Below are 27,971 nucleotides of genomic sequence, written 5' to 3' on the forward strand. Positions count from 1 at the left end.
CTGCCCAAGAGCAGCTATTACGGCATCATGTATCAGTTACAAGGATAATCAATACAAAATCCTACATGTCTGATATCACACTCCAGGACTCCTACATAAGCTAGACTCATTTATTTCTCCCTTGTGTTGGAGATGTGCCTTTGCGAGGGGATCTGACTTCCACTTACCGTATTTTGGGATTGTTCCCTTATAATTCTCTTTTGGATTAATGTTCAATCTGTAATTAAACACATTTTTGGCTTGGCTCTGTCATTAGAACCTCAGATCTTCTTACTTAATGTCTTTTCACTGAATAAATCCAGGTTTATTAGACTCCTATTGCATAGATTAACAGATGCAATATGTTTAATACCATCCCACTGGAAGCTAACCTTATCCCCCCCCCCCCCCCCCGTCTCTACTAGACCTATAAACTAGGATCAAAGACATTAGAAATTATGAATATCAAACGGCCATCAATGAAAACAGGACTGAAAAATGTAATCTCATCTGGTCCCTTTGGGATATTTTATGGTTATCCCTGACTATTTGAAAATCACCTCTACTGACATGCTCATCTCCCCCTCATCCTTACACACCAATACCTACATTTATCTTTTCCCCAATCTGTCTATTGTAAGTCTGGTCTGTCCTCTCCCCTTTTTCAGATTGTTAAAAATCTGAATTTCTGAATAACATCATAATCCAATGCATTACTGCTAGAACTAGTTTAATCTGTTTTCATTGAAATCTGTTATATGTTCATATCCTTGCCTTTCTATTTTTTTCTTAAAATTTATATTTTGTGAAACATGAAAAAAATCTTCAATAAAAATGTACAATTAAAAAAATTAGCATCAAATAAAAAAAGACACATATCTTTGTAAATGTTTGCACAAATAAAAGAAAAAACAAAAAAAGACACACACACACAAAAAAAAAACAACCTGCAACTTTTGTCCTGATTACCAGGTCCTCTTTAACAGTTCTGCCTTTCCTAAAATGAGTTATCTTAAAAGACAATTAATCAGCTGTGGGTCCAACTTCTCTCACCAGGGAAAGGCAGGTCTGGCTAAAAGGGTAATGCAGAACTACATGGCCACTATTCTAAGAAAAGGCCATCTATGTAATGCAAAAATTATTATTCTTTATTTTCATGGCACCATTGAGTCCATGGTGCTGTACATAAGAAGGGGTTACATCCAAAACACAAGTCGAAATTACAATAAACAAACTAATCATGACAGACAGGTACAGCGGGGAGAGGACCCTGCTCTTGAGGTCTACAAGGTCTGTCAGAGTAGCTCTCTGTTTTAGTACAGGGCGTATGAGCTCAAACTGGAGGCCTCCATGTATGACTTGAGTATGGTCCGAGAGGACATGTTGACCACTGTTGTCATCCCAAGACAACGCATTACTGTCAATAAATCATAAACCCAGCAGATTGATAAAGAGACATATTCACAAAGAATCCTTTGGGCCAGGCTTACTTCACATTTTTAGGCAACTAAGAATGGACAGGAGGATTGAATTTCCATATCACAAGGGGCGGTGTACCAGTAATTTAACTCTCTAAGGCCGGGTTCACATTGCGTTAAACAGCAACCCGTTCAACACATACGTGAACGGGCTGCTGACGCAAGTGCCGACATTTTCCATTGCGCTAGCGCAGATAGAGCATCTGCTAGCTCTATCTGCGCTAGCAGTGACGGACCCGGAAGCGTTGCAACCCGCGTCTCAGGGTCCATCACTCAATGACGGCACATCGCTAGCGACATAGGAATTAATGGCGGCCTTATCGTACTACGTTACACCGCGTTTATGCCGCTGTGTAACGTAGTCCGTCTAATGGATGCCCATAACGCAGTGTGAACCCAGCCTAATGCAAGCAGTTTGTGAGAACCTATTGCAGATCATGGATCATATAAGAAAATGGTTTCCAAAAGGTAAAGTCATTTAAATGAAAGTTCGTGTAAATAAAGTACAAAAAATAAGAGTTTTTACTTATGTTATACAAAATGAAATAATTACAGCCCTTATATGTAGCTGAAATGTTTAATTACAGCTCAGAAACAGGGATAGTTGTGAAGACCACACAAATAGTTCTCTGGTAGCTCCAGTAAGATTTAGAGGTCAAAATACGCTTCACAGCTTGTGAGATATTGTGGACTGTGTAACTCAATGTGCCAATTTTGCTTCATCATTTTTAAAGTCAATGAGCCTCCATTCAATAATATATGTTGCTTTTAGCTCCTTGTCATTGTAAAACTTTAAATGCAGTAGCTATAATTCGGGTATGTGGGAGATCAATAGAAACTCCTTCCAAGCTTCCAAATTGAGGTATTGAGGTGACTCTTGAATCTGGGTGAACCTTCTGATGTCTAACAAGATCTGACTTCTGAATAAAACATTTTCCACAATCCATACATGTAAATGGCTTCTCTCCTGTGTGAATTCGCTGATGCACCTCAAGCTGACTTTTACTTGTAAAACGTTTTCCACAGTCAGAACATGCAAATGGCTTTTCTCCACTGTGAATTCTCTGGTGTCTGAGAAGATTTGATTTTTTGGAAAAATATTTCCCACATTCTAAACACATAAATGGATTCTCCCCTGTGTGAATTCTCTGATGCTGGGCAAGATTTGATCTCTGGGTAAAACATTTTCCACAATCTGAACATGAAAATGGTTTTTCCCCTGTGTGAATTCTCTGATGTTCTACAAGTACTGATTTCTTAGCAAAAGTTTTCCCACATTCAAAACACTGAAAGGTTTTACATCCTGTATGATCAATACTTTGGGCAAGAAAATGTGATGTGCCTGGAGCATCTTCGTGATCCAAGAGCTCAGGAAGTACATTTGAAGTAGGAAGTCCTTGGAGTATATCTTGGCTAAAGGGTTGATCCTTTTGACAATCTTGTATCATATTTCTATCTTCTATTTTGGAGCATTGTGATAAAAAGAGCCGACTCTTTGAGCTCTTGTACTGGCCATCTACATAAAATAAAAGCAATTTTTTTTATCTATTGGCTTTCAAGATAGTAAAGTAACCAACATACCTAGCAAAAAGCTTACTGTACTGTTTTAACAGGGGTCCCAAATTTAATTAGAAGCTGCCTTGCAGACAGAAATCAAGTTCTAGAATACTCAACCTGTCCTGTCTCTAGATCCAAGGATTTTGCAGTGGTTTAGATACGGAAGATCACATCTTGGGCAACTTGTGCCGGAAGTACAGTACTATCAGAGAAATCTGCTTCTTTCTCCTCCTGGACTGATCATTAATTCTCAATTCCTGGGTAAAATTTGTATTCTGTGAATACATATTTTTACATTACAAAGACAGGAGATGGCAGTTGTTGCTCAAAAGTTATATGTAGGAGGGAGGAGCTCTGCTTCCAGCTCCTACTCCTCCTCACCTCTCCATAATAACATCTCATCATAGAATATACTGAACAAAACTATGAAAACGCAACACTTTGGTTTTTGCTTCCATTTTTAATGAGCTTAACTCAAAGATCTAAGACTTTTTCTATGTACACAAAAGGCCATTTTCTTTCAAATATTGTTGACAAATTTGTTTAAATCTGTGTTAGTGACCACTTCTACTTTGCAGAGATAATCCATCCACCTTACAGGTGTGACATAAAGATGCTGATTAGACATCATGATTATTGTACAGGTGTGCCTTGGGAGGGCCCCAATAAAAGGAAACTCTAAAATGTGCATGTCATAGAAAAACTAAAATCTCCAGAAGGAGAAAGAGCTTGTAAATCAATGAACTAAAACCACATGTTTCAATGCAGGGAGATACATATATGTGTAGGCATGATCCACATTCACTGGACTTTCCCCAACCAAAGTGCTCCCCTTCGCTAAGTTCGAAGTCATTTCCATGACCAGTGTTTGCTAAGTTCTTTTGTTAATCTCTTTAATTTTATGTACTTGTACATGCTATATTGTTTTGTCCCCTTTGTAAAATCGTTTGTATATTTTTATAAACACTGCCTATCTTTCTTGATTAAATATAAAATGTAATAGTTCTGTTCCTTTTGTACTATCCCAATAGACAATGGTTCACCGGCGTCACAGCACACTCTTGGGAAAAGTTGATGCAAATATTTTTATTATTATAATAATCTGTCCAAACAAAAAATTGAGCTAATCTTACAAATAGTAACAACATGCGACAATATCAGACGTTTCCCCCCCCCCTCCGGGAACACTTAAACAACAGAATATAACTCCAAGTAAATAAAACTTCTGTGAAATCAAACTGTCCACTTAGGAAGCAACACTGTTTGACAATCAATTTCACATACTGTTGTGCAAATGGAATAGACAACAGATGGAAATTTTTGGCATTTATCAAGACACACTCAATAAAGGAATGGTTCTGCAAGTGGGGACCACAGACCATATCTCAGTACCAATGCTTTCTGGCTGATGTTTTGGTCACTTTTGAATGTTGGTTGTGCTTCCACATTCGTGGTAGCATGAGATGGACTCTACAATCCACACAAGTGGCTCAGGTAGTGCAGCTCATCAAGGATGGCACATCAATGCGAGCTGTGGCAAGGTTTGCTGTGTCTGTCAGCGTAGTGTCCAGAGGCTGGAGGCGCTACCAGGAGACAGGCCAGTATACCAGGAGACATGGAGGGGGCCATAGGAGGGCAACAACCCAGCAGCAGGACCGCTACCTCAGCCTCTGTGCAAGGAGGAGCAGGAGGAGCACTGCCAGAGCCCTGCAAAATGACCTCCAGCAGCCAAAAATGTGCATGTGTCTCCACAGTTAGAAACCAACTCCATGAGGGTGGTCTGAGTGCCCAACATCCACAGATGGGGGTTGTGCTCACAACCCAACACCATGCAGGACGCTTGCCTTTTGCCACAGAACACCAGGATTGGCAAATTCACCACTGGTGCCCTGTGCTCTTCACAGATGAAGCAGATTCACACTGAGCACATGTGACAGACATGACAGAGTCTGGAGACACCGTGGAGAGCACTCTGCTGCCTTCAACATCCTTCAGCATGACCGGTTTGGCAGTGGGTCAGTAATGATGTGGGGTGGCATTTCTTTGGAGGGCCGCACAGCCCTCCATGTGCTCACAAGAGGTAGCCTGACTGGAATTAGGTACCGAGATTAGATCCTCAGACCCCTTGTGAGACCATATGCTGGTGCGGTTGGCCCTGGGTTCCTCCTAATGCAGGACAATTCCAGACCTCATGTGGCTGGAGTGTGTCAGCAGTTACTGCAAGATGAAGGCATTGAAGCTATGGACTGGCCCGCCTGTTCCATAGACCTGAATTCGATTGATCACATCTGGGACATCATGTCCCACACCATCCACCGTCACATTGCACCACAGACTGTCCAGGAGTTGACGGATGCCTTAGTCCATGTCTGTGAGGAGATCCCTCAGGAGACCATCCGCCGCCTCATCAGGAGCATGCCCAAGTGTTGTAGGGAGGTCATACAGGCACATGGAAGCCACACACACTACTGAGCATCATTTCCTTGTCTTGAGGCATTTCTACTAAAGTTGGATCAGCCTGTAACTTCATTTTCCACTTTGATATTGAGCATTATTCCAACTCCAGACCTCCATGGAATATTAGTTGTGATTTACGTTGATCATTTTTAGGTTTTATTGTTCTCAACACATTCCACTATGTAATGAATAAAGATTTACAACTGGAATATTTCATTCAATGATATCTAGGATGTGGGATTTTAGCGTTCCCTTTATTTTTTTGAGCAGTGTATTTCATGAGTTTGAATCAGAGGTGTATATACCATACACTCTCTGTAAGTTCCCAAATAATCGACCTAATAGTGGAAACAGCCGGAGGCCTCCTCCATTAATTGTGAGTCAAATGTGTAATTGTCCTGAAGATAGAGGGCAGCAAAATGATCTTTGTGACAAAAAGGTAACACAGGTTCAGCGTAGCCCCCACTGCTATGATCTTTGACAGTTTTACAGTATTGGGGAATCCCAGGGGTACGGGGTCAGAAAATAAAGGCCCCTTCACATTAAGCGACGCTGCAGCGATACCGACAACGATCCGGATCGCTGCAGCGTCGCTGTTTGGTCGCTGGAGAGCTGTCACACAGACCGCTCTCCAGCGACCAACGATGCCGGTAACCAGGGTAAACATCGGGTAACTAAGCGCAGGGCCGCGCTTAGTAACCCGATGTTTACCCTGGTTACCATCCTAAAAGTAAAAAAAAACAAACACTACATACTTACCTACAGCCGTCTGTCCTCCAGCGCTGTGCTCTGCACTCCTCCTGTACTGGCTGTGAGCACAGCGGCCGGAAAGCAGAGCGGTGACGTCACCGCTCTGCTTTCCGGCTGACCGACGCTCACAGACAGTACAGGAGGAGTGCAGAGCACAGCGCTGGAGGACAGACGGCTGTAGGTAAGTATGTAGCGTTTGTTTTTTTTTACTTTTAGGATGGTAACCAGGGTAAACATCGGGTTACTAAGCGCGGCCCTGCGCTTAGTTACCCGATGTTTACCCTGGTTACCAGTGAAGACATTGCTGGATCGGTGTCACACACGCCGATCCAGCGATGTCAGGAGGAGTCCAGCGACGAAATAAAGTTCTGGACTTTATTCAGCGACCAACGCTCTCCCAGCAGGGGCCTGATCGTTGGTCGCTGTCACACATAACGATTTCATTAACGATATCGTTGCTACGTCACAAAAAGCAACGATATCGTTAACAATATCGTTATGTGTGAAGGTACCTTAAGTCAATACCTGGTGCGACCACAACTTGCCTCATGCAGTGCAACACATCTCCTTTGCATAGAGATCAGAATGTTGATTGTAGACTGTGGAATGTTGGCCCACTCCTCTTCAATGGCTGTGCAAAGTATCTGGATATTGGCAGGAACTTGTACACATTGTCGTATACACTGATCCAGAGCACCCCAAACATGCTCAATGGGTGACATATCCGGAGAGAATGCTGGCCATTCTAGAACTTTGCACAGCCATTGAATAGGAGTGGACCAACATTCCACAGGCAACAATCAACAACCAGATCAGCTCCATGCAAGAGGAGCAGTATTTGTTCCATTTAAATATTGAGAGGTTAGTACTCACCTCGGCTAATAGGTACAGGAATTTCTTCCTTCTTACACTGATGGTCATTCTTCACACACATTTCTTCTTCTGCTGCTATAACTTCAACTTTAATATTGATCAGATCTTCACCCCGATTCTATGTGGCAGAAATATTAAACAATTGAGGAGTCTAATATAAAGCATTATTGCATGAATCCATATACGATTTATAGAAAACTGAGTGAGTTCGATCTACCTGATGCTTCAAGTGCACATTTTTCTTTTCCACAGGGCAATATTGTGAGTAAAAAGGACTTGGGCATCTCTCTTGTGGATTTCTTTGACTGGATCCATCTATGATCCAAACACAATGAGTGAATACATGTGATGATGACTAATGAGATCAGTTTTGAGGCTCACCTAAAATCACCCAGAAAAAAAGGCTTCTCTTACCCAGTGATGTGACAGCCTTTTTATCCATGACATCAATGTAGAAGTCTCTGCTTTCCTCTATATTCACTCCGTTCGACTTACTGTATGCTCCAGCAGTGCTCACCTCTCCAGTCAGCAGCTCTATAATCTTGTAGGTTAGATCTAGGACCTTCTGTTCATTGTGAGGGCTCTGGATCATTCCCCATACTTCTGATACATAGAGATAGTTGCAAGGTGTCATATACTTCTCAGATGTCTTCTTCACTACTGCGTAATCCTACATATGACAAGGGAAAGAAACCCCAATAAATTGTTGTATACCAAACAAGAATGGGCCTGTGCAAGAAACTGGCCAAATAGCAGTTCATACACATTTAAAGTATTGCAGTATATTGATACATTTCAGTTCTTCTATGTAGCTCAGCCTGTAGGAAGACGGCTATTCAGGAAGACCAAAATGGCAGTTATGGTTTACCCTTGCGATCACACCTTGGGCAACCAATAGTGTGCGCACAAACACCAACGTCATTTATATGCCACTGTCCGAGATTGACAACGGCATTTACGTGGTTAAACTGCAGCAATTGGAGCAAGATCTGGTCGCTGCAGTTACAGGCAGATGAGAGCCAAGTAACACAGATGACATCTGCTTAATGCGAAGATGAAGCAGTCTCAGCTGCTGAGCTGCCGTCACAGTTTTCTAAGCAGAAGTAGGTATGGTAAAGCGCTCAACGGTAGATGTGGGTGGGTGCTCAGTGATAGAGAGAATCCACTGGTTATGGAGGGAATACAATGGCACTTCCAATTATAGAAATCAGCTTGAATTTATTTTATAATGGCAGGTCTGTGCAAAAATGGCCAACGTTTCAGTGGTTGGATCTTGATCACGGCCTACAGAAATTACAAGGATCCATAGATTTTTTAAATATATATATATATATATACACACACACAAATTAAATTATGCAACTTATGTAATATAAACAAAAAAACACGTAAAAACATAAAACACAATTGCACAGAAAAAGTATAAGTAAACAAAAAGCAGAATAATATAGAACGAAAAAATGTAATATAAACCAAAAGCATTAAGGATGAATCATCCATGTGGCCATGAAAAAAGAGACGTCAGATTGCATACTGGACTGCACAAGAAAAGTTTTTTAGTAACCTTTGACAAAAATGTCCATCTTAGGTCATTAACCCCTTAATGACCGGAGCTTTTTTCAGTTATGCGTTTTCGTTTTTCCCTCCCCTCCTTCCCAGAGTCATAACTTTTTTATTTTTCCATCAATATGGCCATGTGAGGGCTTATTTTTTGCAGGACGAGTTGTACTTTTCAACGACACCATTGGTTTTACCATGTCTTGTACTAGAAAATGGAAAAAAAATTCCAGGTACGGGGAAATTGCAAAAAAAGTGCAATAATTATTATACATTTTTATAGCGCCATTTATTCCATGGCGCTTTACATGTGAAAAAGAGGACAAATATAGACAAATACATTAAACATGAGCAGAAAACAAGGCACACAGGTACATAATGAGGGAGGACCTTGCCCACGAGGGCTCACAGTCTGCAGGGGATGGGTGAGGATACACTAGGAGAGGGTAGAGCTAGTTCTGCAGTGGTTCAGTAGGTTCAGGATCACTTCAGGTTTGTCGGAAGAGGTGAGTCTTCAGGTTCTTTTGAAGGTTTCTATGGTAGGCAAGAGTGATGTGTTGTGGTAGAAAGTTCCAGAGTATGGGGGAAGCACGGGAGAAGTCTTGGATGCCGGTGTGGGAAGAAGAGATGAGAGGGGAGTAGAGAAGGAGATCTTGAGAGGATCGGAGGTTGCGTGTAGGTAGACCATGTAACAGATGTATGGAGGAGACAGGTTGTGGATGGCTTTGTATGTCATTGTAAGGTTTTTGAACTGGAGTCTCTGGGCGATAGGAAGACAGTGAAGGGCTTTGCTTAGGGGAGAGGCTGGGGAATAGTGGGGAGACAGGTAGATTAGTCAAGCAGCAGAGTGTAGGATGGATTGGAGTGGTGTCAGAGTGCTAGAGGAGAGGCCAGAGAGTAGGAGGTTACAGTAGTCAAGGCGGGAGATGATAAGGGCGTGCAGTAGTGTTTTTGTGGTGTCGCGGTCAAGGAATGCGCGGATCCGGGAAATATTTTTGAGTTTGAGACGGCAGGAGGAGGCAAGGGCTTGGATATGTGGCTCAAAAGAGGGGGCAGAGTCGAGGATCACCCCGAGGCACCGGGCGTGTGGGACTGGGGAAAGTGAGCAGCCATTGACATTGATGGATAGGTCTGGTGGAGGGGTAGAGTGAGATGGGGAAAGATGATGAATTTTGTTTTGTCCATGTTCCGTTTTAGAAAGCGAGCAGAAAAGAAGGCCAAGATAGACAGACAGTGAGGGATTTTGGTGAGTAAGGAGGTGAGATCAGGTCCGGATAGGTAGAGCTGCGTGTCATTGGCGTAGAGATGATACTGCATACCGTGGGATTCTATGAGCTGTCCCAGGCCGAAGGTGTAGATGGAGAAGAGTAGGGGTCCTAGAACAGAGCCTTGAGGAACACTGAGAGACAAGGGGCGAAGTGAGAAGGTGGTGTGGGGGAGGGTGTTAGGACTACAGAGATGGGTACGAGAGTGGACCCTCTGGACCGTAGAAGTCCCCCTCGTGGGCGAGCAGACCCGGTGTTAACCAACCCCTATACAGAGGCCCAGAGGTTACCTTACCACGGTAGCGGATACCAGAAGGGACGGCTCAAGTAAAGGGAAGGCTGAAGAGTAGACAAAACTGAGGACCGGAATCAGCAGCGGGAAATCCAGAGGCAGAAGACACGGGAACGGAAGGCAGGAATCGGCAGAGGAGAAACAGGGACGGAGAGGGAACTGAAACAAAGTAACGGAAAACAAACACAGAAAATAGTAGCGCCGGAGCGCAGAGCAAGTACAGAGACACAGCGAACGGCCAGAGACTAAGCAAACACTAAAGATACTCAGGCACCTCCTAGCAGAGGAGGTGGCCTGAAATACCGTGCTCTCCATGGTGATTGGCTGCAGATGCACCACACCCGGTGCTAGGTGATCCGGAGCTGTGAGGCTGTATCTAATGCTGGAGCCTGTGCACCTGCGCAGGAGCACCGGAAGTAGGGGCACAGGAACGAGCGATGCCGGAAGAAGATGGCGCCGCCCGAGAGGAGGAGAGGACAACGCGCCGAGCGCTGAAAGAAGAGCGCGCGAGGGGGGCAGAGGCGGCACGCTGAGGACCAGGAACAGAGCGGTGAGCAGCCGCTGTAACAGTACCCCCCTCTTTAAAATCTCCCTTCCTAAAACTAGAGAGGAATTTGTTAAGTAGACGAGATGCATCGATATTCTCTCGAGGTTCCCAGGATCTTTCCTCAGGCCCAAACCCCTTCCAATCCACTAGGAAAAACTCTCTCCCGCGAATACTCTTCTTGGCTAGAATATCCCTCACCTCAAAGATGTTATCAGCATGGACAGGCTGAGGAGAGGTACAGGAAGAAGGATGGAAGCGATTAGGAACTACAGGCTTGAGCAGAGACACATGAAAAGTATTGGGAATCTGGAGCGAAGCGGGCAACTTCAGCTTGTAGGCAACTTCGTTGACTCGACTCAGAATCTCGAAGGGACCGATGAAACGAGGACCAAGTTTATAGGATGGTATCTTGAGCCTAATGTAACGAGAGGCGAGCGAAACTTTATCGCCTGGTAAAAATGAGAAAGAATCTAAGCGCTTCTTGTCGGCATGTCTCTTGATTTTAACAGAAGTCTTTTTGAGAGCCTCTTTAACCTCACCCCAAATTGCAGAAAAATTTAAAGTCAAAGAGTCTGCTGCCGGAACTCCAGTAGTGGAAGAAATTGGAAGAGGCATATTCGGATGTTGTCCGAATACGACAAAAAAAGGAGACTTGGCTGAGGATTCACTAGAATGATTGTTATAGGCGAATTCGGCCCAAGGCAGAAGGTTTACCCAATCATCTTGGTGGGAGTTGATGAAATGACGAAGATAGGCAGTCACAATCTGATTTGTTCGTTCAGCTTGACCATTAGTCTGAGGGTGATAGGCTGATGAAAAATCTAGTGATACCTTCAAAAGCTTGCATAACGCTCTCCAGAATCGTGATGTAAACTGGACTCCTCGGTCAGACACGATGTTTAAAGGGAACCCATGGAGTTTGAAGATATTAGAAATAAAGATCCTCGCCAATTCTGGAACTGAGGGAAGTCCAGACAAGGGAACGAAATGGGCCATCTTAGAGAACCGATCTACCACCGTAAGGATGGCTGTACAACCAGAGGATCTCGGTAAATCGGTAATGAAGTCCATGGCGATGTGTTGCCAAGGACTCGAAGGCACAGGAAGAGGAAGTAACCCTCCACGAGGTAATTGTCTAGGCACCTTGCACTTGACACAGGAAGGGCAGGAGACGACAAACTCCTCGACATCATGACGTAACGAGGGCCACCAATAGTAGCGAGAGATGAGAAGAGAGGTTTTTCTAATCCCGGCGTGGCCTGCCAATTTGGAGGAATGTCCCGATCGCAGCACTGTCTCTCTGTCCTTCTCAGTGACAAACGTCTTACCCGGGGGTGGACAGCTTATACTTAAAGGGGCCACAGTAACGATTTTACCGGGATCCACAATATGCGCTGGTTCCTCATCGATGTCCTCAAGCTGCGAAAGTCTGGACAGGGCATCTGCTTTGACGTTCTTGTCGCCAGGACGAAAACGAAGCTCAAAGTCGAAGCGGTCAAAAAACAGGGACCATCGAGCTTGCCGTGGATTAAGTCTGTGTGCGGTCTGAAGATAGGCCAAATTCTTGTGGTCAGAAAAAATCACAAACGGATGAACGGCTCCCTCCAGAAGATGCCTCCACTCCCCAAGAGCCAGCTTTATGGCCAAGAGTTCTCGGTCCCCAATGGTATAATTTCGTTCCGATGCTGAGAATGTCTTGGAAAAGAAGCCACAGGGAACCAGGCGACCAGTAGAAGATCTTTGAGAGAGCACTGCCCCGGCACCGGTAGAAGAGGCATCCACCTCGAGAATGAATGGTCTATTGATCTCTGGATGGTGTAAAACGGGAGCGGAGGAAAAGGATTGCTTCAGAAGCTCAAAAGCTTTTTCGGCCTCTGGAGTCCAAGTCTTCGGATTGGCACCTTTACGAGTGAGAGCAGCAAGAGGCCGAACTACCGAGGAGAAATGTGAAATGAACTGCCTTTAGTAGTTGGCGAACCCTAGAAAGCGCTGGATGGCTTTTGTTCCATAGGGATGTGGCCAACTGAGAATGGTTCTCAGCTTCTCAGGGTCCATCTTGAGACCAGAATCCGAAATGACGTATCCGAGAAAAGGCAGTGAAGTCTGTTCGAAGAGACACTTCTCAAACTTAGCATAAAGACGATTCTCTCTAAGGCGTTGCAAAACCAAACGGACGCTTCTTCTGTGAGATGATAGGTCAGCCGAAAAAGTTAGGATGTCGTCTAGATATACTACCACACAGGAGTAAAGAAGGTCTCGGAAAATGTCATTGACGAATTCTTGGAAGACTGCGGGAGCATTGCAGAGACCGAACGGCATGACTAGGTATTCATAATGCCCGTCCCGAGTGTTAAAGGCAGTCTTCCACTCGTCGCCGGCCCGGATTCGAACAAGATTATAAGCACCTCGAAGATCCAGCTTCGTAAAGATTCGTGCTCCTCTTAATCGGTCGAAGAGTTCAGGAATAAGGGGCAGAGGGTACTTGTTCTTGATAGTAATGTTGTTCAAACCTCTGTAATCAATGCAGGGTCGAAGAGATCCCTCTTTTTTCTTGACAAAGAAGAACCCCGCACCGGCAGGGGAAGAAGACTTTCGGATGAATCCCCTAGATAGATTCTCTTGGATGTACTCAGACATAGCTTTAGTCTCAGCAGGAGACAGAGGGTAAATCCTCCCTCTAGGTGGAGTGGAACCGGGAAGAAGTTCGATCGGGCAATCGTAGAGTCGATGCGGAGGAAGACTCTCTGCTTCTTTCTTGTCAAAAACATCGATGTAGGACAGATATGGAGTAGGTAGTCCGGGAAGAACGGAATCAGTCGGAAGCGAAACTACAGGGCGAACAGGCAGAAGGCATTGTGTTTGACACGTAGATCCCCAACGGAGTACATCACCTGAACGCCAGTCCAGGGTGGGTTCGTGCAAACGGAGCCAAGGTAAACCTAGAAGCAGAGTATGGGTTAGATTAGGCAAAACATAGAAAGTTATCTTCTCACGATGAAGAGCCCCGATACATAGGTCTATCTCTTCCGTAATCAAAGTGACGGCGTCTTGCAAGGGTCTCCCATCCACGGAAGCAATCTGACGAGGAGAATCCAACGAGAGAACTGGAAAGCGAAGCCTCCGAACCGCCTCAAGACTGATAAAGTTGCCCGCCGCGCCCGAATCCACATACGCGGCCTCAGAAAAACGCTTTTGATTTAGCACTAACAAAACGGACAGAAACAAGGGTTGAGAGGAATCAGAAACACCTAGGGAGGCCTCCCTTACCTGTCCTAGGCGGAGGAGTTTTCCGGCCTCTCAGGACATGTTCGTAGTAAATGTGAGGCGCTACCGCAGTAAAAGCAGAGTCCTTGGGATCGTCTCTCCCGACGGCGTTGCTCTGCTAGCTTGACCCGATCTATTTGCATGGGCTCTGGCAAGGAAGTTGTGGTAGATGACAAGGGACGCGGACTTCCTGACCTGCGGATGGGAGGTAGAGAACGAACAGACCTCTTTTCTCTAGTAGTCTCACGCGTTCGCTCCTGAAAGCGTAGGTCTATGCGCGTGGACAGGGAAATGAGGTCATCTAAAGATGTTGGGGTATCCCGTCCAGCCAGCTCATCCTTTATTCGACTGGACAGGCCTCGCCAAAAGGCTCCTACCAGGGCCTCGTTGTTCCACCCTAATTCAGAGGCTAAAGTACGAAAACGTATGGCGTATTGGCCAACAGATAGAGAACCTTGCTGGAGGTTGAAAAGCGACTCAGTTGTGGAAGCTAAGCGCCCGGGCTCATCAAAAACCCTGTGAAAAGTCTCTAAGAAAGAAGCTAGTTGGGTAACTACAGGATCATCCCGTTCCCACAGAGGATTGATCCAGGCCAAAGCCTCCCCCTCTAAATGAGATACTATAAAAGCCACTTTGGCCCGGTCGGAGGGATACTGTTGGGGAAGGAGCTCAAAGTGGAGGCGACACTGGTTCAGGAACCCCCTACAGAGCTTGGGATCCCCGCTAAACCTGGGAGGTTTGCCGAGGCGAGGAAGCGGATGGGGCAAGGGAGCAGAATCTTGCGAAGCCTGGGCGGAAGCCGTAGAGAGAGACTGCAAATTAAATAAATGGTCGTCTATGGAAGCCAAATAGGATAGCATACGCGCCTGCGTATCGCGTTGTTGGGAGAGTTCCTGCTGCATGGCTGCAATTTGATTAGTATTAGCAGGGTCGGCGGTTTGCAAAGAGGTTAGGCGAGACTCCAAATTTTTTAAGAAGGACATGATGCGCTGCTGATTGTCGCGTATGTGCGCCAATTCCTTCTGAGCAGAAAACGCGGCACCCGCGGGGTCCATGGCCTGAGTATACTGTTAGGACTACAGAGATGGGTACGAGAGTGGACCCTCTGGACCGTAGAAGTCCCCCTCGTGGGCGAGCAGACCCGGTGTTAACCAACCCCTATACAGGGGCTGTTTAGGAGCAGGCCCAGAGGTTACCTTACCACGGTAGCGGATACCAGAAGGGACGGCTCAAGTAAAGGGAAGGCTGAAGAGTAGACAAAACTGAGGACCGGAATCAGCAGCGGAAAATCCAGAGGCAGAAGACACGGGAACGGAAGGCAGGAATCGGCAGAGGAGAACCAGGGACGGAGAGGGAACTGAAACAAAGTAACGGAAAACAAACACAGAAAATAGTAGCGCCGGAGAGCAGAGCAAGTACAGAGACACAGTGAACGGCCAGAGACTAAGCAAACACTAAAGATACTCAGGCACCTGCTAGCAGAGGAGGTGGCCTGAAATACCGTGCTCTCCATGGTGATTGGCTGCAGATGCACCACACCCGGTGCTAGGTGATCCGGAGCTGTGAGGCTGTATCTAATGCTGAAGCCTGTGCACCTGCGCAGGAGCACCGGAAGTAGGGGCACAGGAACGAGCGATGCCGGAAGAAGATGGCGCCGCCCGAGAGGAGAAGAGGACAACGCGCCGAGCGCTGAAAGAAGAGCGCGCGAGGGGGGCGGAGGCGGCACGCTGAGGACCAGGAACAGAGCGGTGAGCAGCCGCTGTAACAGAGGGTTACACTGAATGTTTGGTCTGTCAGATATGACGAGATCCGGGATAGGGCCAAGTCTGATGCCAAGAGATGAGAGGATCTGTAGTAGAAGGGAGTGGTCCACAGTGTCAAAGGCAGAAGACCGGTCCAGGAGAATGAGGACAGAGTAGTGTCTCTTGCTCTTTGCAGTTAGTAGGCCATTTGTGACATTAGTTAGGGCAGTTTCAGTTGAGTGATGGGGTCGGAAGCCAAATTGTAACCGGTCAATGAGGGAGCAGGAGGTGGGAGGACAGTTCAAGACGGACATGTTGTTCCAGTAATTTTGAGGCATAAGGGAGAACAGATATCAGGCGATAGCTAAACACAGAGGATGGGTCGAGAGAGGGCTTTTTGAGGATGGGTGTGATCTTGGCATGTTTGAAGGATGAGGGGAAGACACCTGTTGTGAGTGAGAGGTTGAAGAGGTGTGTTAGGGTTGGGATGAAGACCGTGGCAAGGTTAGGGATGAGGTGGGACGAGAGCGGTTCAAGCATGCAGGTGGTGAGGTGTGATCTTGACAGGAGGGTGAAGAGCTGATCTTCTGCCATGGTGGAGAAGTTGGTTTTGGAGGACCAGGGTTGAGCAGCTAAGAGGGGCGTTGGGCGCTGTGGGCCAAAGCTTTCTCTGATCGTATCGATCTTCTGTTTAAAGAAAGAGGCAAAGTCTTCAGGAGAAATTAGAGGGGAGGGAGGGGGTGCAGGGGGACGAAGTAGAGAATTGAAAGTGTTGAAAAGCTGTTTAGGGTTGTGAGACAGGGAGGATATGAGAGATGAGAAGTAACTTTGTTTTGCAGCAGTGAGCGCGGACTTGAAGCTGGCGAGGGACTGCTTGTATGTAGTGAAGTGCTCAGCAGAACGAGATCTCTTCCATCTCCACTCAGCAACCCTGGAATCCTGTCTCAGTTCTTTGGTCAGGTTGGTCAGCCAGGGCTGCCTGTTGAGTGTGCGAGTTTTGCTATGCATGAGCGGGGGGCGGCCGAATTGAGTGTTGCTGTTATTGTGGTGTTATAAAAAGTGGCAGCAGCAACTGTGTCATGAAGGGAGGCTATGTCTGTAAGAGGGAGAAGGTACTCAGAGAGTGATTGTAAGTTGAGGTGTTTGAGATTTCTGCGAGGGTGAGTGAGTTTGTGGAGTGGGGGTTGCACACTAGGAGAGGAGAGGGAAGAGAATATCAGTAGGTTGTGGTCAGACAGGGGGAGGGGTGAGTTAGTGAGATTAGTAAGGGAGCAGAGGCGGGTGTGATGAGGTCCAGCGTGTGGCCATCTTTGTGAGTGGCCTCAGAGGACCATTGAGTGAGGCCAAAGGAAGCAGTAAGCGATAAAAGTTTAGCGGCAGCTGCGGTGGAAGTGTCAGTGGGGATATTGAAGTCACCCATGATGATAGTGGGGATGTCAGCAGAGAGGAAATGAAGTAGCCAGGTGGTGAGGTAGTCGAGAAGGTGGAGATGGCTAGTTCTGGGGGGCGGTAGATGACAGCCAGCTGGAGGTTGGAGGGCGAATAGATGAGGATGGAGTGTACCTCGAATGAGAGAAGAGTAGAGGAGGGTGGTAGCGGGATTGGAGTAAAGGAGCAGGTGTTCGGTGCAATCCCACATCTATTTTGTGTTTGGCTTTTTTGCTAGGTTCACTAAATGCTAAAACTGACCTGCCATGATTGATTGCCTATTATTGCATTTTAATGCAATGTCGCAGCGACCAAACAAACATAATTTTGGTGGTTTTACTTTTTTTCTCGCTACGCCGTTTAGCGATCAGGTTAAAGCTTTTTTTATTGATAGATCGGGCATTTCTGAACGCGGCGATAACAAATATGTGTATGTTTGTTTTTTTTGTTAAATTGTTTTATTTTGAACGGGGCGAAAGGGGGGCGATTTAAACTTTTATATTTTTTTCATATATTTTTAAAAAATATATTTTTTTGGCATGCTTCAATAGTCTACATGGGAGGCTAGAAGCTGCCATAACTCGATCGCCTTTGCTACATAGAGGCGATGCTCAGATCGCCTCTATGTAGCAGAATTACAGCCTTGCTATGAGCGCTGACCACTGGGTGGTGCTCACAGCAATCCGGCACCAATAACCAAAGAAGTCTCAAGGAGACCTCTGGTTGTCATGCCGACACACCGGTGAACCATGAACACGTGACCGGGGTCACCAGTGTGCGCATTTCCAGTGCGATTGCCGGAAATGTCATTTAAATGCTGCTGACAGCGTTCGACAGTGGCATTTAATGGGTTAATAGCCGTGGGTAGATTGCGATTCCACTCGCCGCTATTGTGGGCACATTTCAGCTGTACAAAACAGCTGACATGTCCGGTCTTTGATGTTGGATAACCGCCGGAGCCCACATCAAAGGCAGGGATACCGACATCGGCGTACTATTACGCCTAATGTCAGTAAGGGGTTAAGGGTTGAATGCCCTGGAAAAGCAACATTCTGCCTTAATCTGTCATTAAAAAAATCAGCAAAATCCACTCTCAAAACCAAATGCCCTCTTCTCTCTGAGCCACGACAGCAGTTTGCTCCCACATGTATACGTATACTATTACTGTAGTAGGGAGAGCCCACTTAACTATTTACAAGATGCGTATCTGAAGAAGCACAAGCTGCAATATATTGGGCATTACTCTGGCATATTTCTTATGAAAATTAGAAGTAAAATGCTCACTGTATCCCTAGATTAAAGGGAATCTGTCACCTAATTTTTCACATATAAGCTGCGGCCACCGCCATTAGGGGCTTATCTTCAGCATTCTGTAATGCTGTAGATAAGCCCCCGATGTCACCTGAAAGATAAGGAAAACAAGTTAGATTATACTCACCCACGGGGCGGTCCCAGTTCGGGTCCGATTGGCGTCGCAGATCCGGATCCAGGGCCTCCCTTCTTCATACGGCTCCTGCGCAGGCGTACTTTATCTGTCCTATTGAGGGCAGAGCAAAGTACTGCAGTGCGCAGGTGCCGGGAAAGGTCAGAGAGGCCCAGAGCCTGCGCACTGCAGTACTTTACGCAGCCCTCAACAGGGCAAATCAGTATGCCTGCGCCGGAGCCGCGCCAGAAGCAAGGAGGATGACGACATCGCTTGAAGATGGGAGGCGCCAGACCCGGACCGCGACACACCGGACCGCTTCTGGGTGAGTATAATCTAACTTGTTTTTCTTCTCTTTCAGGATACATCGGGGACTTACCTACAGCATTACAGAAAGCTGTAGATAAGCCCCTAATGGTGGTGGCCGCAGTTTATAGGGGCAAAATGAGGTAAGAGATTCCCTTTAATTTGTTTAGTAGGAGTGTAGTTGGTAAAATGGGGTCATTTATGGGGGTCCTGCTGTTCTGGCACCTCAGGGGCTATGCATTGTGGAATGACACCCCCAAACCATTCCAGAAATATCAGCATTCCTTCCCTTCTGAGCTTTGCAGTGTGCTCAAATAGTAGTTCCTGACCATATATTGTATATGTGGTCAGGAACTTGGTGAAAGTTATCTGAGCACACAAACCTTCAAGAGTACCCAAAGTTTTGCATTGGACCATTTTTTTTTGTAATTTTTAAAATGCAAAAGATGATAATATATATACTTTGCCTAAAATACAACGGAAATGTGTAATCTTTAACTTTGGCCCTTTTAGATCTCTTTCATCTTCAACTTGCTTAACTGTTCACAATAACAGTAATTTTGACCAGGGGTGCCCAAACTTTTACATACCACTTGTGACAGCATCACTGGCACACTGTATGAGGGGAGATAGGTGTCACTGCCCATGTTGGCGTCAGTAGTATGAAACCAGGATATTTTTCCTCCAGCACACTAAGTGTTGTGAGGGATAAAGAAAGCTGCATACATGGGCTGGTTTTATGTGAGCACTCAGAGTGGGAAGGAGAGTGCTCACTAGTGGCATATCTAGCGGGGGCAGCCGGGCCATGTGCCCCAGGCGCAGCCGGCAGGGGGGCGCAGCCGGCAGGGGGGCGCAGCCGGCAGGGGGGCGCAGTCGTGCCGCCTAATGCGGTGGTCCGCAGTGTCTCCCCCGGCGGCTGCATTCTGCCGCCCTTTGGACTGAGAATCGGCTGTTCTCTGTGCCGACTATCAAGCTGACAGCCGGCACAGAGAAGCTGCAGCGTGCCGGCTCCCAACATTTGCGGACATACCGCACCGGGGCCAGGCGGTGGGAGGGGCCCCTGCAGGGTGGCTTCGGTGGGCAGGGAGAAATCTCTGCAGCTCCGCTGCCTACAAGAGAAAATAGCAGCGGAGCTGCAGCGATCTGTCTTCCTGGAGAGGGCAATAATGGGGATGGTGGGGGGAAGGAAATTATGGATGTGGTGGACTGGGCAATGATGGGGGTGGGAGGCAATGATGGAGGTGGAATGGGCAATGATGGTGGTGGGGGAGAATGCATTGATGGAGGGGGAAGAGGAAATCATGGAGATGGTGGAAAGGGCAATAATGGGGGGAGGAAATGATGGAGGTGGTAGAATGGACAAGGATGGTGGTGGTGGAAAGGTCAATGATGATGGTGGAGTGGGAGAAAATGATGGAGGTGGTGGAATGGGCAAGGATGGTGGTGGTGGTGGAAAGGGCAATGATGGGGATGGTGGGGGAGCAGAAAATGATGGATGTGGTGGAAAAGGCAAAGGAGGAAATGATGGAGGTGGTGGAATGGGCAATGATGGGAGTGTTGGGGAAGGAGGAAATGATGGAGGTTGTGGAATGGGCAATTATTTGGGGTGATGGGGGAGAAAGCAATGATAGTCGTGGTGGAAAAGGCAAAGATGGAGGTGGTGAAGAGAGCAATGATGGGGTGGGGTAGAGGACAATAATGGGATGCGGGGGGAGGAAGACAATGAGGGGTGTTGTGGATTGGGATGGGAGGAAGGGGGTCTTATAACGGACTTAGGAACAGGAGGAGGAAGACATTATTATCGCTTATTATATCTTACACAGTCCCTTAGTATAGAGTGTACATAGTTATTATGTATAACACAGTCCCTTAGTATATAGTCTACTCACTTATATAGCACAGTTCCTTAATATATAGTGTACTCACTAATTCTGTATAACGCCATCCTTAGTTACCTCTTAGTTTCCTCTTTTATTATGTATAACATCATCTCTTATTATGGACCATCCTCTCTAGTTATATATGGTGCCGTCCCTTATTATATAGCTTCCTCTGCTGTTATGTACAGTGCTGTCTCTTATAGGGGGATTTATTATGTGTGGGGACAATTTGCGTGGGGATAAAGGGATTTATTATGTGTGGGGAGAATCTGAGTGGGGATGGGGGGAATTTATTATGTATGGGGTGAGATTTGGAGTGGGGATGGGGGTATTTATTGTGTGTGGGAAGATCTGTAGTGGGGATATAATGTGCGGGGGAGATTTGTGGACACAACATGAAGAGCAAAGGGGGAGATGGGGGGCATATTTGAGGAAACAGTACAGGGGAATGGGGGCATGTATGAGGAACAGTACGGAGGAATGGGGGGCATGTATGAGGAAACAATATGGGAGAATGAGGGTATGTATGAGGAAACAGTATTGAGAATGGGTGCAGACAGTATGAGGAGCGAACGGGGGAATGTATGCAGACACAGTAAGAGAAGCATTGTGAAAAATGTATGTGGACAGAGTATGGGGAGTGAGGGTGATGGGATGTGTGCAGACACAGTATGGGGAGTCAGGTGAGCAGGCAGTATAGAAAGTGAGGGGGTAAATATATGAGGAGACAGTATGGTGAACAGGGGGATGTGAGAGGAGACTGTATGAGGAGGGAGGGGAATAGTGTGAGGAGACAATATGCTGAGAAAAAAGTGAGTGGGCACAGAATAGAAACACTGAGTAGTGGGGGCGTAGCATAGAAGGACAGTCTAAGGGCAGAAACTGAGCCCTATAGGGGGGACACGGTATGAGAGGACAGTGTGAAGAGAGGGCCGGTATGGAAAGGAGAGTGTGAAGAGCATGTACCATAAGAGGGACAGTGTGGGGGTCATATTTTGTGCAGACAGTATAGTGAAAGGCAATTTTTCAGGAGCATTTTAATGACACTTCTATCTTTAAGGACATAATGTGGAAATTTTCTGCAAAAGAGCGGAGAAGATGGAAGTCTGCAGAGACGAGCTGTGGATAAGAAAACTCATCATTGGGTCTGGAGAAGATGAAGAAAAGAAGAACAGCTCCAGAGACAATGTCATCTATAAGGTACCTGGATGTAAATGTTATTTGTGATACTAACACTCATGTTTTTATTTATGTTAGGAGCATTAAAGGGGATGTCCAGGTTTGTAATGAGTCTGCAGTCATTCTTTGTGACTTCAGACTTCTGAATTCTCACAGTGCGCACTGCACGCTGTCAGGATTCTCTCGTGCTGGCGATTTACATACATGCGGTCACGTGCTGACTAGACATGTGTGGCCTCACTCAATGAAAATGAACTGAGCGAGGCCGGGCACATCTAGTCGAAATGTGGTCAGAAGTATACAAATCGCATGCTTGTGCTGACATGACTGTCCACCGGCAAGGGAGAATCCTAAAAGTGTGCAGTGCATTTGCAGCGCCCCAGGGTCCTGGTCGTTGCAGTAATACCATGCTCCTCTAGCGGAGAGTGAGGTTACGTTTGAAGGCAAGAAAGGAGATCTCTTTATCAGATATCACAAACCATACAACACATTTCACACTCCAGTCCACCAGGGGGAGCTATGCTTCTATTTATTAGGGCACTCCTCACAATTAGGTAAAACTGGTGGCCTGGATAGGAAGGTAGGCAGTTCCTGTCAGGCAGACAGAGAGGAAGGAGGAACATCGAGCAGTTGCTGACAGAGATGGTCCCTGACAGGGGTGGGATCCTGTCAGAGACCTAGACAGAAGGCCACGGAGCTGCGCCTGCCCCACGTGAGGCAGCATCCCAAGAAAGAGACACGAACAGCGAATTGTATTGTAGAGGGTGAGAAACGAAGTCATAGCAAAAGGAGAGGAAACCAGAAGGAGTTCTGCCCTGCAAAGGCTGCCGCCTCCTGAGACGCAGGATCCGGAAGCCGGCACACCGAGGGAGTAATAGTCTCCATGCCTTGCTCCAGAGACCGGCAGGACAGCTAATTCCAAGTTACTGATCCGCCCTATACCCAGGAGGCACGGTGGTAACTTGTGGGCGCTGGGGCATGCTAGAGTCCCTGTAAAAAGCCTCAGGCCATCAGTCACACGGGTTTGTTCCTATCCATCTGGGGGACAGAGAGAGACATAACATCTAGAACACCAACATCAGTTGTGAGGACCTTACGAGAAGCTCAGCAGGAATTTACTACAACACCCAGGCGCTAGAGGAAGGCTACTGATTTCCACCTGGATAAGGGGACTCTGGATTTGCCTTCAGACCGGCCAGACTCTGCCTGCCCTGTGATCTGGTGCTCTGGACTTTGGATGCTGATGCAGCGCCCCAGAGTACTGGACATTGCAGTAATGTCGCTCTGCCACTAAAGGGAGTGATGTTATGTCTGATTGCACTAAAGTAGTTCACCTGACCAGGTATCACAGTCACACATTACACTTCACACTCAGGCCACCAGGGGGAGCAAAAGGCACTAGGTATTAGGCCACTCCTCACACTGGTAAAACCGGGGGTTGGATAGGAAGTTAGGACAGAACGCAGCCTGGGAGAGCTCCAGGGAGGACCTGTCAGGGGTGGGTTCCTGGCAGGTACCTAGCAGAAGGACAGAACGTGACGGAGCCGCGCCTACACTACCTTGCGGCGGCATCCTAAGAAAGGACACGAAGAGAAGGATAATGTGGAGAAGTGAGAAACGAGATCGAAGCACAAAGGAGAGCCAGTAGGAGTCGTGCCCCGAGATCGGCAACATCCTACTGAGGCGCGTAGCCGGTGGCCAGAACACCGAGGAAGTAACTGACTCCAAGCATTACTTCAAACAGCGGCAGGACAGTTGATTATAGGTTGGCTGTCTACCATACATCACCTAGTAAGACATAGGGGACAAGCGTGGAGAGGGGCGTCTCTAGGGTCCCAGAATAGCTCTGAGCCTTCCCGTCAAACGGGTGCGTCCTATCCAGATAAACTTGGGGGACGGAAAGAGAGAAAGAACAAATACGAAAGTTGTGAGGACTGTTGTGAATTCTGTTGTCGAACTCCCTCCTGTGGTCGTGAATGGTACTTCGGCGAGTTCTGTCTATGGGCTCCCTCTGGTGGCTATGAGTGAAGCTGCGGCTTCTGAGGTTCCTTACACAGGTGACGTGGTTTATCCTTTGGTTGGCTGTTCTATTTAACTCCTCTCAGATCGTTACTCCATGCCAGCTGGCAATGTTTTTGCATTTGTTCAGTTCGCTCCTGGATCTCTCTGGTGACCTGTCTTCTCCTGCTGAAGCTAAGTTCCTGATAGTCATTATTTGTTCACTGTTTTCTTGTCCAGCTGGTTATCATGATTTTGTCTTGCTAGCTGGAAGCTCTGGGATGCAGAGTGGCCCCTCCGCACCGTGAGTCGGTGCGGAGGTCTTTTTTGCACACTCTGCGTGGTCTTTTGCAGATTTTTGTGCTGATCGCAAAGTTACCTTTCCTATCCTCTGTCTATTTAGTAAGTCTGGCCTCCCTTTGCTGAAACCTGTTTCATTTCTGCGTTTGTGACTTTCATCTTTACTCACAGTCAATATATGTGGGGGGCTTCCTTTACCTTTGGGGAATTTCTCTGAGGCAAGGTAGGCTTTATTTTCCATCTCTAGGGCTAGATAGCTCTTAGGCTGTGACGAGGCGCATAGGTCTGGTCAGGAGCGCTCCACGGCTATTTCTAGTGTGTGTGATAGGATTAGGGCTTGCGGTCAGCAGAGTTCCCACATCCCAGAGCTCGTCCTTTATGTGGTTTAACTATCAGGTCATTCCGGGTGCTCCTAACCACCAGGTCATAACAGTACAGCTGGCCCAAAGTATTAATGCATCTCAATAGAGGGATAAGAGAACTTCTGAGACCATTTTTTTTTTTTGCACTGTGTTTTGTCTTTCTTATCCCCTAGACCTTTGGGTGGTTCAGGACACAGGTGTAGATATGGATATTCAAGGTCTGTCCTCTTGTGTGGATCATCTCACTGCAAGGGTACAAAACATTCAAGATTTTGTGGTTCAGAATCCTATGTTAGAGCCTAGAATTCCTATTCCTGACTTATTTTCTGGGGATAGATCTAGGTTCTTGAATTTCAAAAATAATTGTAAACTGTTTCTAGCTTTGAAACCCCGCTCCTCTGGTGACCCCGCTCAACAAGTAAAAATCATTATTTCTTTGTTACGTGGTGACCCTCAAGACTGGGTATTTTCCCTTGCGCCAGGAGATCCTGCATTGCGTGATGTTGATGCGTTTTTTCTGGCGCTTGGATTGCTTTATGATGAACCAAATTCAGTGGATCAGGCAGAGAAAATCTTGCTGGCTTTGTGTCAGGGTCAGGATGAAGCGGAGGTGTACTGTCAGAGGTTTAGAAAGTGGTCTGTGCTTACTCAGTGGAATGAATGTGCCCTGGCGGCAATTTTCAGAAAGGGTCTTTCTGAAGCCGTTAAGGATGTCATGGTGGGATTTCCCACGCCTGCTGGTCTGAATGAGTCTATGTCTTTGGCCATTCAGATCGATCGGCGCATGCGTGAGCGAAAAGCTGTGCACCATCTGGCGGTGTTCTCTGAGCATAGGCCTGAGCCTATGCAGTGTCATAGGACTTTGACCAGAGCTGAACGGCAAGAAAACAGACGTCGGAATGAGCTGTGTTTTTTATTGTGGTGAATCCACTCATGCTATCTCCGATTGTCCTAAGCGCACTAAGCGGTTCACTAGGTCTGCCACTGTCATGATCCCAATGGCAGGGGATCACAAAAAGGACAAGCACAGATACAAACAAGCTCTAGGGCGATGGAACCTGAGCTGACCGCGACCCTGAACCTAACACACAAATAAAAGTAGCCGGGGAACGTGCCTACGATGATCCTAGACGTCTCGCTCCAGCCGAAGATCTCACTTCCCCTATCAGAAGAAACACAGACCTCTCTTGCCTCCAGAGAAATACCCCACAGCAAATAGCAGCCCCCCACATATAATGACAGTGAAATGAGAGGAAAGCACATACGTAGTATGAAAACAGTTTCAGCAAAATGAGGCCCGCTAAAGCTAGATAGCAGAGGATACAAAAGTGAACTGCGCGGTCAGCGAAAAACCCTTCAAAAAACCATCCTGAAATTACTTGAACTCATGTGCCAACTCATGGTACATGAAAAGCAATTTCAGCCCACTAGAGCAACCAGCAGCAGAGTATCACATATCTGCAGGCTGGACTAAAAACCAAATTAAGCAAAACACAAAACAGGAAAATCCAAACTTAGCTTGTCCAGAAGGTTCTAGGAGCAGGGAGCAGAGGTAACAAGACACACTGGATACATTGATAACCGGCGAGGAAATGCCAGCAAAGCCAGGTTAAATAGGAAACTCCCATATGCTGATGGAACAGGTGGAACCCAGAAACCCAGGAAAGACAAGTCACCCAGTACCATCAGTAACCACCAGAGGGAGCCCAAAAACAGAACTCACAACAGTACCCCCCCTTGAGGAGGGGTCACCGAACCCTCACGAGAACCACCAGGGCGACCAGGATGAGCCCTATGAAAAGCGCGAACCAAATCATCAGCATGAACATCCGAGGCAACCACCCAAGAATTATCCTCCTGACCATAACCCTTCCACTTGACCAAATACTGGAGTTTCCGTCTGGAAACACGAGAATCCAAGATCTTCTCCACAACATACTCCAATTCTCCCTCCACCAGCACTGGAGCAGGAGGCTCAAGAGAAGGAACAACAGGTACCTCATACTTCCGCAACAACGACCGATGAAACACATTATGAATAGCAAACGATGCCGGGAGATCCAAACGAAATGACACAGGGTTAAGAATTTCCAAGATCCTATAGGGACCGATGAACCGAGGCTTGAACTTAGGAGAAGAGACCTTCATAGGAACAAAACGAGAAGACAACCACACCAAGTCACCAACAAGAAGTCGAGGACCCACGCGGCGACGGCGATTAGCAAACTGCTGAGCCTTCTCCTGGGACAACTTCAAATTGTCCACCACATGACTCCAAATCCGATGCAACCTATCCACCACCATGTCCACTCCAGGACAATCAGAAGGTTCCACCTGACCAGAGGAAAAACGAGGATGAAACCCCGAATTACAAAAGAAAGGAGAAACCAAGGTAGCAGAACTAGCCCGATTATTAAGCGCAAACTCGGCCAGCGGCAAAAAGGTAACCCAGTCATCCTGATCAGCAGAAACAAAACACCTTAAATAAGTTTCCAAGGTCTGATTAGTTCGTTCAGTCTGGCCATTCGTCTGAGGATGGAATGCAGACGAAAAGGACAAATCAATGCCCATCTTAGCACAGAAAGTCCGCCAAAATCTAGACACAAACTGGGATCCCCTGTCAGAAACGATGTTCTCAGGAATCCCATGCAAACGAACCACATTCTGAAAAAACAGAGGGACCAACTCAGAGGAGGAAGGCAACTTAGGCAAGGGTACCAGATGAACCATTTTAGAAAAGCGATCACACACAACCCAGATGACGGACATTTTTTGAGAGACAGGGAGATCCGAAATAAAGTCCATGGAAATGTGCGTCCAAGGCCTCTTCGGGATAGGCAAAGGTGACAACAATCCACTGGCCCGAGAACAGCAAGGCTTAGCCCGAGCACAAACCTCACAAGACTGCACAAAAGAACGCACATCCCTCGACAAGGAAGGCCACCAAAAAGACCTGGCCACCAAGTCTCTAGTACCAAATATTCCAGGATGACCTGCCAACGCAGAAGAATGGACCTCGGAGATGACTCTACTGGTCCAATTATCCGGAACAAACAGTCTCTCAGGCGGACAATGATCAGGTTTAGCCACCTGAAACTCCTGCAAAGCACGTCGCAAGTCTGGGGAGACAGCAGACAAAATCACCCCATCCCTAAGGATACCAGAGGGCTCAGAATTTCCAAGGGAGTCAGGCACAAAACTCCTAGAAAGAGCATCCGCCTTCACATTCTTTGAACCTGGCAGGTATGAAACCACAAAATTGAAACGAGAGAAAAACAGTGACCAACGAGCCTGTCTAGGATTCAGACGCCTGGCAGACTCAAGGTAAATCAAA

The 27,971-nt window shown here is 46.8% G+C and overlaps 1 protein-coding gene across 2 annotated transcripts in view; it reads right to left on the reverse strand.

Annotated features, from left to right (window-relative positions):
- Positions 1-1,016: 1,016 nt before the first annotated feature.
- The window catches only part of LOC138667099 (zinc finger protein 19-like), a 37,735-nt gene continuing 10,780 nt past the window's right edge, over positions 1,017-27,971 (reverse strand). For both annotated transcript variants that reach the window (XM_069755407.1, XM_069755408.1), the window contains 4 exons: positions 7,509-7,764; positions 7,312-7,409; positions 7,095-7,212; positions 1,017-2,973 (listed from right to left, as the gene is read on the reverse strand). In XM_069755407.1, coding sequence (XP_069611508.1) covers positions 2,237-2,973; positions 7,095-7,212; positions 7,312-7,409; positions 7,509-7,764 — 1,209 coding nt within the window. In that variant the 3' untranslated portion in view covers positions 1,017-2,236. The remainder of the gene's footprint in view (positions 2,974-7,094; positions 7,213-7,311; positions 7,410-7,508; positions 7,765-27,971) is intronic.

Source organism: Ranitomeya imitator, chromosome 2 (assembly GCF_032444005.1).
Source record: "Ranitomeya imitator isolate aRanImi1 chromosome 2, aRanImi1.pri, whole genome shotgun sequence".
Lineage (NCBI taxonomy): Eukaryota > Metazoa > Chordata > Amphibia > Anura > Dendrobatidae > Ranitomeya > Ranitomeya imitator.